Source organism: Calonectris borealis, chromosome W (assembly GCF_964195595.1).
Source record: "Calonectris borealis chromosome W, bCalBor7.hap1.2, whole genome shotgun sequence".
In the NCBI taxonomy this organism is placed as follows: Eukaryota; Metazoa; Chordata; class Aves; order Procellariiformes; family Procellariidae; genus Calonectris; species Calonectris borealis.
The window spans coordinates 40,058,208-40,070,589 of record NC_134351.1 but is presented as its reverse complement, the minus strand read 5'-3'; the positions used below and the strand labels follow the sequence as shown (position 1 = coordinate 40,070,589).

The 12,382-nt window shown below is 43.8% G+C and overlaps 1 protein-coding gene across 1 annotated transcript in view; it reads right to left on the bottom strand.

Moving 5' to 3' along the window:
* LOC142074848 (synaptic vesicle glycoprotein 2C-like) overlaps positions 1-12,382 on the bottom strand; it is a 139,736-nt gene that overhangs the window by 5,236 nt on the left and 122,118 nt on the right. Inside the window, exons 10-11 of the mRNA XM_075135749.1 lie at positions 11,820-12,023; positions 10,842-11,001 (exon numbers count right to left, since the gene is read on the bottom strand). Coding sequence (XP_074991850.1) covers positions 10,842-11,001; positions 11,820-12,023 — 364 coding nt within the window. The remainder of the gene's footprint in view (positions 1-10,841; positions 11,002-11,819; positions 12,024-12,382) is intronic.

Here is a 12,382-nt window from a genome sequence, read left to right as displayed (position 1 = left end):
TGTTGCTAAGTACCCTCCTAGTCAAGGACATTCAGCTTAAGAAGAAAAACAAAACAAAACAAAACAAAACAAAACAAAACAAGCGTTGGGAGGGAGCACAGCCAGGACAGCCAGCCCAGCTGGCCAACGGGGTATTCCATACCATGTGACGTCACGCTCAGTATATGAAGGGTAGGCATGATCCAGGAAGTAGCGATCCCTACTTGGTTATCGGTCAGCGCGGGTGGTGAGCAATTGCATTGTGCATCACTCATTTTGTATGTTCTATCATTATTATTAGTTTTTTTCCCTTTTCTGTTATATTAAGCTGTCTTTATCTCAACCCACAAGTTTTTCTCACTCTTACCCTTCCGATTCTCTCCCCGTCCCACTGTGGTGGTGGGGGGAGTGAGCAAGCGGCTGCGTAGTATTTGGCTGCCTGCCGGGTTAAACCATGACAGTCCTTTTTGGCGCCCAACGTGGGGCTCAAAGGGTTGAGATAACGACACATCTGACCCGAATGGGTTAAAACAAATTTGTTATAAGCATTCATTACATCAGTTTAGTAGTCGCTGGTCACAATGTTGGTTTATTTGCTCTCAGAGTTGTTGGATCTGTTCTGGGAGTTTTGGTATGTAGCTCCTTACTGGCTGTCTATACTGCTGATTATCAGTTTTTATGTGGGGTTTATCAACTCTAGGGAATGGATTAAGGTCATTGCTTTGCTATACTCTGTGATACTGGTTTATGTCATGATAAAATTAGTGGTCACGAGCCTGTACTCAGCACTGCCATCATTCCTGTTCTTCGGGAGCTATCTTTTGGAAAATATTAATAATTACACATTTTACCTCTTCACCTCGGAGGATGAATTTAGGGGGGAGACAGGATGGGAAACTTTCTCCCACTTGTTCATCTTCCCTTCCATATCTTCAGAAACTCCTTTTTCTTCTATCCGCTTCATGAAGCTGTCCAAAATATTACCTGAGAATTTTGAATATCCTTGGGATGTTCAAACAAGCGTGTTCATATTGCTATGTCTCCTGAATGTGGTTCAGGTCTTGTTTAGGGTTAAACAACTATTCAGGAATACTGTCCAGAGATCAACCCCGGCAATAGACACGGTGGCTAGCCAAACCCCCACGACAGGCACTGTAGCTACTTCAACCCGCACAACAACCACTGTGGCTACTCCAACCCCCAAGACAACCACTGTAGCTTCTCCAACCCGTGTGACACGCACTGTGGCTACTCAAACACTGGCAACAGTCACTGCAGTTACTCCAACCCCCGCAACAGGCACTGCAGCTACCCAAACCCCAGCAACAGGCACTACAGCTGAACCAGAGGACCAACCCTTGCTGGTATCCGTCGCCCCTGTACAGAAGAGGAAATCTTGGAAGCGGAAGTCAGGTCGTTTAGAAAAGGATGATGGAAAAGCAGGGCCATCACGAGGAGGGGAGGAGGAAGAGGAAGAACTCATAAACGAGACGGAAACCACCCGATCCCTATCCCTGGGTGAGTTGCGAGATATGCGGAAAGATTTCAGCCGTCGTCCAGGCGAGCATATTGTTACCTGGCTGCTCCGGTGCTGGGATAATGGGGCCAGTAGCCTGGAATTAGAGGGGAAGGAGGCCAAACAGCTGGGATCCCTTTCTAGGGAAGGGGGCATTGACAAAACAATTGGAAAAGGGACACAGGTCCTCAGCCTCTGGAGGCGACTGCTGTCAGGCGTGAAGGAAAGGTATCCCTTCAGGGAAGATGTTATATATCATCCAGGCAAATGGACCACCATGGAGAGAGGTATCCAGTACCTGAGAGAATTAGCCGTGCTGGAGGTGGTTTATAGTGACCTGGACGATGACCAAACGCCCAAAGATCCAGATGAAGTCCAGTGCACGTGACCCATGTGGCAGAAGTTGGTACGGAGCGCACCAGCGTCGTATGCCAGTTCGTTGGCAGTACTGTGCTGGAAAGAGGAAGAAGCACCAACAGTGGATGACGTGGTTGGCAGACTCTGGGAATACGAAGAAACTGTCTCCTCCTCCCTTGTCTCAGCTGTGGAGAAACTGTCCCGGGAGGTCCAAAAACTCAAAGACGATAGGTCCTATTCTCCACCTGTACGGACCAGTATCTCAGCCATTAGGAGTCAGCGTTTTTCTGCTCAAGAGAGAGGATATCGAAAGTACACACCACGGGGCACCCTGTGGTTTTACCTGCGTGACCACGGAGAGGACATGAGGCAGTGGGATGGAAAACCTACCTTGACCCTAGAGGCACGTGTGCGTGAGTTGCAAGGAAAAACAATCACACAAGGGGGTTCTTGCAGGAAGAATGCTGCTCCAGTTTTCAGGAAAAACCTGTCTCACGACAGTCTAGTTTCCAGTGAACAGTTCCCCAGACAGAGTAGAAGGGCTGATCTTACTTTGGATTGTAATGAAGAAATTCTCGACTCGCGTTTGCAAGAAGTGAGAAACGGATACTATGACCAGAACTAGAGGGGCCCTGCCTCCGGCCAGGTGGAGGAAAGGGACAACCGGGTTGACTGGACTGTGTGGATTCGATGGCCTGGCACATCAGACCCACAGGAGTATAAGGCTCTCATAGACACCGGGGCACAGTGTACCCTGATGCCATCAAGCTATAAAGGGGCAGAACCCATCTGTATTTCTGGAGTGACAGGGGGATCCCAAGAGTTAACTGTATTGGAGGCCAAAGTGAGCCTAACCCGGAATGAGTGGCAGAAGCACCCCATTGTGACTGGCCCAGAGGCTCCGTGCATCCTTGGCATAGACTACCTCAGGAGAGGGTATTTCAAGGACCCAAAAGGGTACCGGTGGGCTTTTGGTATAGCTGCCCTGGAGACGGAGGAAATTAAACAGCTGTCCACCTTGCCCGGTCTCTCGGAGGACCCTTCTGTTGTGGGGTTGCTGAGGGTTGAAGAAAAACAGGTACCAATCGCTACCACAACAGTGCACCGGCGACAATATTGCACCAACCAAGAATCCCTGATTCCCATCCATGAGCTGATTCTTTGACTGGAGAGCCAAGGAGTCATCAGGAAGACTCGCTCACCCTTTAACAGTCCCATAAGGCCAGTGCGAAAGTCCAATGGAGAGTGGAGACTAACAGTAGACTATCGTGGCCTGAACGAAGTCACGCCGCCACTGAGTGCTGCCGTGCCAGACATGCTAGAACTCCAATACGAACTGGAATCAAAGGCAGCCAAGTGGTACGCCACAATTGATATTGCTAATGCGTTCTTCTCAATCCCTTTGGCGGCAGAGTGCAGGCCACAGTTTGCTTTCACTTGGAGGGGCGTCCAGTACACCTGGAACCGACTGCCCCAGGGGTGGAAACACAGCCCTACCATTTGCCATGGACTGATCCACACTGCACTGGAACAGGGGGAGGCTCCAGAACACCTGCAATACATTGATGACCATCATTGTATGGGGCAACACAGCAGAAGAAGTTTTTGAGAAAGGGGAGAGAATAGTCCAAATCCTGGCCGGTTTTGCCATAAGACAAAGTAAGGTCAAGGGACCTGCACAGGAGATCCAGTTTTTAGGAATAAAATGGCAAGATGGACGTCGTCAGATCCTAATGGATGTGATCAACAAAATAACAGCCATGTCCCCACCAACTAGCAAAAAGGAAACATAAGCTTTCTTAGGCGTTGTGGGCTTTTGGAGAATGCATATTCCAGATTACAGCCTGATTGTAAGCCCTCTCTATCAAGTGACCAGGAAGAAGAATGCTTTCAAATGGGGCCCTGAGCAACAACAAGCCTTTGACCAAATTAAACATGAGATAGTTCAGGCAGTAGCCCTTGGGCCAGTCCGGGCAGGACAAGATGTAAAGAATGTGCTCTACACTGCAGCCGGGGAGAATGGCCCTACCTGGAGCCTCTGGCAGAAAGCACCAGGGGAGACTCAAGGTCGATCCCTGGGGCTTTGGATTCGGGGATACAGAGGATCCGAGGCCCGCTACACTCCAACTGAGAAGGAGATATTGGTAGCACATGAAGGGATTCGAGCTGCTTCGGAAGTGGTTGGTACTGAAGCACAGCTCCTCCTGGCACCCCAACCGCCGGTGCTGGGCTGGATGTTCAAAGGGAAGGTCCCCTCTACACATCATGCAACCAATGCTACGTGGAGTAAGTGGGTGGCACTGATCACACAACGGGCCCGAATAGGAAACCCCAGTCACCCAGGAATCTTGGAAGTGATCACGAACTGGCCAGAAGGCAAAGATTTTGGAATATCCCCAGAGGAGGAGGGGACACGTGCTGAAGAGGCCCCACTGTATAACAAACTACCAGAAAACGAGAAGCAATATGCCCTGTTCACTGATGAGTCCTGTCGTCTTGTGGGAAAGCATCGGAGGTGGAAAGCTGCTGTATGGAGTCCTATAGGACAAGTCGCAGAAACTGCTGAAGGAGAAGGTGAGTCGAGCCAGTTTGCAGAGGTGAAAGCCATCCAGCTGGCCTTGGACATTGCTGAACGAGAAAAATGGCCAGTACTTTATCTCTATACTGACTCATGGATGGTGGCAAATGCCCTGTGGGGGTGGTTGCAGCAGTGGAAGCAGAACAACTGGCAGCGCAGAGGTAAACCCATCTGGGCTGCCGCATTGTGGCAAGATATTGCTGCCCGGGTAGGGAACCTGGCTGTAAAAGTACGTCACGTAGATGCTCACGTACCCAAGAGTCAGGCCACTGAAGAACACCAAAACAACCAGCAGGTGGACCAGGCTGCTAAGATTGAAGTGGCTCAGGTGGATCTGGACTGGCAACATAAGGGTGAATTATTTAGAGCTTGGTGGGCCCATGACACCTCAGGCCATCAAGGAAGAGATGCAACATACAGATGGGCTCGTGATCGAGGGGTGGACTTGACCATGGACGCTATTGCACAGGTTATCCATGAAACATGCGCTGCAAGCAAGCAAGCCAAGCGAGTAAAGCCTCTCTGGTATGGAGGACGATGGCTGAAATATAAATATGGGGAGGCCTGGCAGATTGATTCTATCACACTCCCACAAACCCGACAAGGCAAGCGCTATGTGCTCACCATGGTGGAAGCAACCACCGGATGCCGAGAAACATATCCCGTGCGCCATGCCACTGCCCGGAACACCATCCTGGGCCTTGAAAAGCAAGTCCTATGGCGACATGGCACCCCAGAAAGAACTGAGTCAGACAACGGGACTCATTTCCGAAACACCCTCATAGACACCTGGGCCAAAGAGCATGGCATTGAGTGGGTCTATCACATCCCCTACCATGCACCAGCCTCTGGGAAAATCGAACGATACAACGGACTGCTAAAGACTACGCTGAGAGCAATGGGTGGTGGGACATTCAAGCATTGGGATACACATTTAGCAAAGGCCACCTGGTTAGTCAACACCAGGGGATCTTTCAATCGATCTGGCCCTACCCAATCAAAACTCTTATGTACTGTAGATGGAGATACAGTCCCTGTCGTGCACATAAAAAATATGCTGTGGAAGACAGTCTGGGTTACTCCTGCTTCTGGCAAGGGAAAACCCATCCGTGGGATTGCTTTTGCCCAAGGACCTGGGTGCACTTGGTGGGTAATGCGAAAGGATGGGTAAGTCCGGTGTGTACCTCAAGGGGATTTGATTTTGGGTGAAAATAGCCAATGAACTGGATTTTATGATGTTAATTGCTATATAATATTGTATGTCATCACTTCTATGGTTACTGTATGTCATATCAACGGTATTGCAGCAGGAATCACCCAGATTAATGAAGAATGGACTCCAATGAAACAGAGCAAAGTGCAACGATGGTAGAACCGGACAAGTGCAGCAATAATGGAATCAGAACTGGCCTCAGCATGCAACAGTCCAACACCACACACCATCTCTCCTGCCCTGAGAGACTGTTGTGACAGACGGAGCCCAAAGTCGTGGACTAAATGAACTCAATGGACATTTTAGAGGGATTGCCCATAGACCATGGGAATGATATCTCTGTGTGTATCTATCAAAAGGCAGGAAAAGTGGTGATGATTAATTGGAATGTATTGGGAAATGTGAGACTTGGGCATGATGTAGATGGTATAGAATAAGGGGTGGATACTGTCCTGGTTCCGGCTGGGACAGAGTTAACTTTCTTCCCAGTAGCTTGTGGGGTGTGCTCTGTTTTGAGTTTGGTATGAGAGGACAGTTGGTGGCCCATTTATGTTTTGGTTGTTGCTGGGTGGTGCTTGCACGTGGGACTTTTTTTTTTTTGGCCTCCCCTGCCCTGCCAAGTGCAGGGGAAGCTGTGGGGGAGGGGAAGCATAGCCGGGGCAGTCAACCCAGCTGGCCAATGGGGTATTCCGTACCATGTGACATCATGCTCAGTATAAAAACCGGGGGGGGTGGGGCTCACCCCCCCACCCATTACACATGGTCAGTGGGTTGGTGAGCAGTTGCATTGTGCATCGCCTGCTTTGTATAGTCTATTGTTGTTATCATTGTTATTATTTCTGTTCTACTTAGTTTTATTTCCATTATTAAACTCTTTATCTCAGTCTATGAGTTTTCCTACTTGTGCCCTCCTGATTCTCTCCCCCATCCTGTCGGAGTGTGGGGGTGAGCGAGCAGCTGCGTGGTGTTAAGGTGCTGGCTGCGGTTAAACCATGACACAGCAAAATGCAGTTGAACCACATCCACAGGATGGCAGTAGAAAATAGCTGTCAGGAAATCTACTCTAAGTTCATGACTGCTGTTATGACTCAAAAGAAGAGAAAACTACTCTTCTGACAGCCACAGTAATAAGTAGTTGGACATAAGATACCCCATGAATAATGTTTTTTACTCTGGGGACAAATTCTCAGTGCTCAAGAAGAGGAGCAAAAGATAAATATAATGAACTGAACTTAAGTTAGTTATTTCTTCATTATGACCGAACCCTTAGGAAGTTATTTCAGAGGTATTAAAAAAAGGTAAACCAGGATGACTTCATTTTATAGCACACCTTGAATTCTAAATATTCCTGGCCAATATTAAAACCCGGATGTCTGGCAGCTGTAGTATAACTGATGAATTGTTGGTTATGATGCAATCTGACCTTGATTTACTCTGCGGGAGGTACAAGGAGATGATCTATTTCTATTCCACTTTCTGTTTAGGTTTGGCTTATTTGTTGTATCCACTCCTTGACAGGAGTCTTGGCTTATAAAGTTGGTGCTTCCCAAGTTAGTTCTCAGAAGTTGTTTATCATTTATGTGAAAGTAACGATTACATTTTAAAGTCATAAAAATCTCCTAAATGTTACTTCTTCAGAGAATTTTAACTCTCTTCCATTCCTATTTTTATTACAGGCAGAGCTAGGAAATTGTGCAATGTTATTGCAAGCCCCTTGGGCACACACATTACAATGCATTCTGTAATTACCTCATCGTGCAATATTTTTTTCTGCATCACTCTGCCAACGCATAGAACAAAGAGAGCTTGAGGGATAAAACATATATGTAGTGAAGGAAACTTGGTTTCCCTCATCTGTTGCAGAAGTTGAAAGGTGCACTGTGAATAAGGTTGGGGACTGCAAGATGAGAAAGCAGTGTCTCATGGTTAAGGTACTTGAGTCCTGTCAGGAGAAAGGGTACAATCCCTGCTCCTGCCACAGAATTCCTATATGATGCTAGCAAGTCACTTAAAGCTAACTAAATGGTCATTAAGTATGCATTTCGCATTGTCTGTGTGCTCAGCTTAGCACCTTCAGGTTTGTGTTGCTGAAGTGCTGAGCTCTTATAGCTGCAGTGGAAGTTACACTTTCAGCCCATTCCCTCTTCTAAAATGCTCAGTGACTGGCATCATAGGTACCACATGTCAAATTGGGCACCTAAAGTAATTTTTAAAAAATCTTTTTCCTCTGTGCCTCAATTTCTACATCACCGTCTTTCAAAGTAGTGTTCTAAAAATACAGAAAGTTTATTAAAGCATAGGAAATCACTCTAGGAGCACTCAGAAATGTTTGCAAGACATTTAATAACTCTCCTTCAGAGCAGAGCTTCCATGGCTATGGAATAGTTTGGTTTGGCTTTCAAGAGCCTCATGACCGACCAAAGACTTTTCAGAACCAGCTGACTGCTGAGCAATCCAGGATAGCACAGACCATTAAGATAAGACAAAAGACAAGAGAAAAGATGAGACAATACAAGTTCTTTACATTGTGGAGCTGGATTAATTTACTTGCTTATTGGAAATTAGCTAGTTTATAGCTAGTCATCATCATGGGTGTCCTTTAAAATTTGTGTATTGAAAAGTAAAAAAAATTAAATTATATTATTAAATGATTATTCGTTACCACCATGCGTATCATCTGGAAGACAGAAACCTACCTATGACTAGTATTGGTAACATATCATCACCTTTTAACATAACTTCTCCATCTACCTGAGAACCATTTGAAATCTATACAGTCTCTAACATGTCTTATTTTAGCAGTTGTGCAAATCAACTGAGGTTTTACAAAGAATATGCAGCAAAAGCTATGCTACAATGGCATAAAGTTTGAAAGTACTTATCAAGAATTTAGGACAAACTACTTAATTACCTCAAATCCAGGCATAAGTAAATTAAAGTTTCAGGACCAGATTAATTCTGGATGGAGCTTTAAAGTGAACGTGGAGCACATCATCTTAAGTATGAAGGACCTCATATGCAAAAACAGATCAGGCAGCTTCGTTTACCATATATGCCCGGAAAGGCTGTTCAGCCCTACAGCTACTTGCAGAACTTGGAAATTCCTGGCAAACTGTGGCAAGTCATGCCAGGCTATGGAGATCAGAGGAGTCTTAGAAGCAAAGACAGGACCATCAGAGGTGGGTAATGGTGGCTGTTAAACTGTAGCTGGTCTGGACAAAAAAATATCAGAGAAAAAACTGTGGGAAACAGCCTATTTGAGTCCCTGAAGGTATTAATTTTCAAATAGTTCTATGAAACATGAAGAAGCTTTGCCCCAATCTAAAAAAAAAAAAAAACCCAAAAAAAAAAACCAACACAAAACCAAACCACATATAGGAAGAGACTTCTAGAATTGCTTGTTTCCTTATAACCCAACTGGCAAAAATTGGCAGTGATGGAACCAGAACTTTTTGGGAAAAAAAAAAAAAATCTCATCTTCAGTATATGTCAGCAATGTCTTTCCTGACAAAGGTAGATTTGGCCTATCAGCCTTTTCATATTGATAATATAAAATTACAAGTTTTCTATCCGAGTTGTTGCAAAAAAAACCCAACAACTCAGCTGCACATAAATTTTTGAGGTGGAATTTAATACAGCTATTATTGCACACATAAGCTTTTTTAAAAAGGAAAATGGGGAAAAATTTGCTACAATCCCAAAGCTAGCAGAAACTTAAAACCAACTATTATCTACAAAATTCAGATGCCCTAGAATAGATATCAGTTACATTCTTTTTATCATTTCTAGTAATGCTGATCATTTTTTCTTCTGTTAACATCAATGGCTTTTTCAATTATTTTTCTTTACTTCATCTTAAGAACATATTTGTGTGTACTATGTTCAGGAATGTCAAGAAGATAGCTCTTTCTAAAGGATATTTATTAGAATTATATCATAGAGTTTGGCTGATGGAATAATTCTTACCAGAAGAGCAATTTCCTGAGGTGTAATAAAAACAGTAGTGCTTAATATTAAAGCTTAGTGCTTTGGATTCATAAGTAGCCTAGTATGGTTATTTGATACAACCACAACAATGGAGATTTATTTCTTGTGTGAAGCAGCAAATATTTTTTTAAATGCCAATGAAAAGAAAACAGAGAAGGCAGTCTACAGTCTTCCTCTCCTAATGGACAATACCAAAGCCAGTTGCACCTGTGTCCAAAAACTTAGACTTTCCAGCAAGGCATCACACATTTATAAACTGGAAATTCTTTTCACCATATTTGAAACTGCTAGTGAATGCCATAATGAATAGCACTGTGATAAGAGAAAGGACACGCCGTCCTTTGGCAGGAATCTGGGCATTTTTACACAGAACATTTTTTAAGGAGGGGGGGGAAGATCCCAGTCTATTCAAGAAAATGTGGCTTTTATATTTTTTACACTTGACATACAATGGCATATGACTCAACTGTTCTTACTTCAGTCCATTCAGTGACATAAGATCAGCGTTAAAGAGTACCCTGTATCTCAAAAAAAACCCCATGTTGTCTAGCAGCAATGCTTGCAGGACATGCAAACTATCCTGAGCTTTTCTGCAAGAGCCTTGAAGGGTCAGGAGCAGTGCCTGAGACATTTTTGTATCTGCTTAATGATGAGTATGTACAGACTCCTAGTGACCCTGCATACAAATTCGTAGCAGACTGATTAACAGCTCAGCATGATTCAAGCCCACAATCTCTTCCAGAAGATGCTGTTCAGCTCCAGAGAATGATGTTTTTATCATCCCCACCATTTCACAGCCAACAGACAAATACAGCTATATTGCTATTTTGGACCAACTATTGCCATCATAGCTAGCTACACTAGGGGAAACCCAGAAATATTCCATTACTGTTTTCAGAAATACTACTCATTAGCTGTGTTTTAAATGGGAGTAGCAGTTAGACCTCCTTTTTTTTTTTTTTTATATGAAACTACATTTGTGGTATTTTCCTGATTAGGTGATATTTGATGCGAAATACATACCAAATAGCTCAAAAAAAAAATCTTTTTGATTATTTCCCCCCCCTTGTTATTCATAAGACAAACTATTCGTTCAGCCCACTCAAAACATCACTACCACTGTAAAGCTCATACTTAACCATTTCTATTTACCATTTCTGCTGGTACATAGAGAGAGTCAGCAAGATTAATGGAGATGTATCTGCACATACCTTCTGTCTGTAGGATACAGCTCCACAGTAATGACATCAAGAGAGTTCCACGCTGAGATGGTGAGACCGTTGTAGAGGCACAGCATACCTATCATCATGGATTCACTGGTCCCAAACCACAGGAAAAAACAGCTTATGCCAGAAAGAACCATGGAACCACCTAGGTACAAGACAGATGAAATGAACACTAAGTGGAGCTGTATTTAAAGAACAATCTTTGTTTGTTGTGTCAAATGTTTCTATTCACACAGTGTAGCTAAATAACTTACCTATATATTTGAGTTAAAAACTAGAGAGACATCCTCTGCTGGTAAGACCAGTCAGGCAGACAAACATTATAAGGGGCTCAGGGAAAAAAAATGTAACTCCTCAAACATTAGTGTATATATAATAAAATATTAAGCTGGAATCCTCTCTGAACTCCCAAAGCAATCTGTCTGGGGAAAACTACCCCTATTCTTCTTCATTCATCATCTTCTGCAATCACATGAAACTCATTTGTATATTGTAGCAATAAAAACACTGACTGGGAACTGCATTTATATAGAGATACTCTCCTAGAAAATTTAAGTAAAATGAAAACAGATTTGTGATTGCAGAGAATCCACAGTAGATATCTTTCAGCTGTGTTACTTTGCAAAGTAGATAACAGGCAAAGGACTGCTGACTTTTCCTAGGAGCTGCTTCACAAACTGAAGGTCATCTGTATACATCTTGCTTTCCTTTCAGTTAGAGCAAAGACAAGCTAATGGTCTGTACTCCCCAAAATCTCATCCCAAATACCTAAATTGCAGTCTTGTAATATCAGTGTGGAAGAGCAATGAGTAATAACATGACATAGCAGAACTGGCTACAGGCCTCTTTGTTCCTAGAGTTTCTATATTGGGGGGCTTTTTAAAACTGCACTTAGAATACTACATAAACGAAGTAGAGCTTTAGGAGTTGGTGGTATTCTCTGTTTTAAAGTGAAGCCCCTACCTAGCATCGTTAACCGTCCAATTCTATCCATCAGGAGAGCGGACACAATATTCCCCGGTAATACTGCCAAAGTTCCCAGGAAATTAACGAAGTAGATCCAGTAGGCACTGTAGTCATCATTGAAAGAAATCTGGCATCCTGTCCTGATGTGGAAAAATGTGCAATTTATCAATTCACTGTCAATAAATTTATATTGCTCGAGATCTGTGGAAAGAAGAAAAAGAAAGATTTCAGCTACCGGCCGACTCCATGTGCAGCTTTTGATTAAAAACATTTCAAGTTTAGGCAACTTTAATGACAACTAGAAGCTTTCACTGCTTTGTAAAATGGGACTAGTTATTGCTGTTAATTTTGATACCTTTTTATCTTAATAGAAAAATATGCAAAGCTCATGAAAAAGAGCAACTAAGGCCTGGAATTAGGCAAATTATATTAATGTATTTCAGCTCTGCTTGGACTGTATTTGGTTAAGACCTCTCAGCACCAGCTGGTCTTGCATAAAAAGCACTGGATATCTGCAAGTTTCTATCACTTGGTCTTGCTTGGTATCAGACCTTCTATTC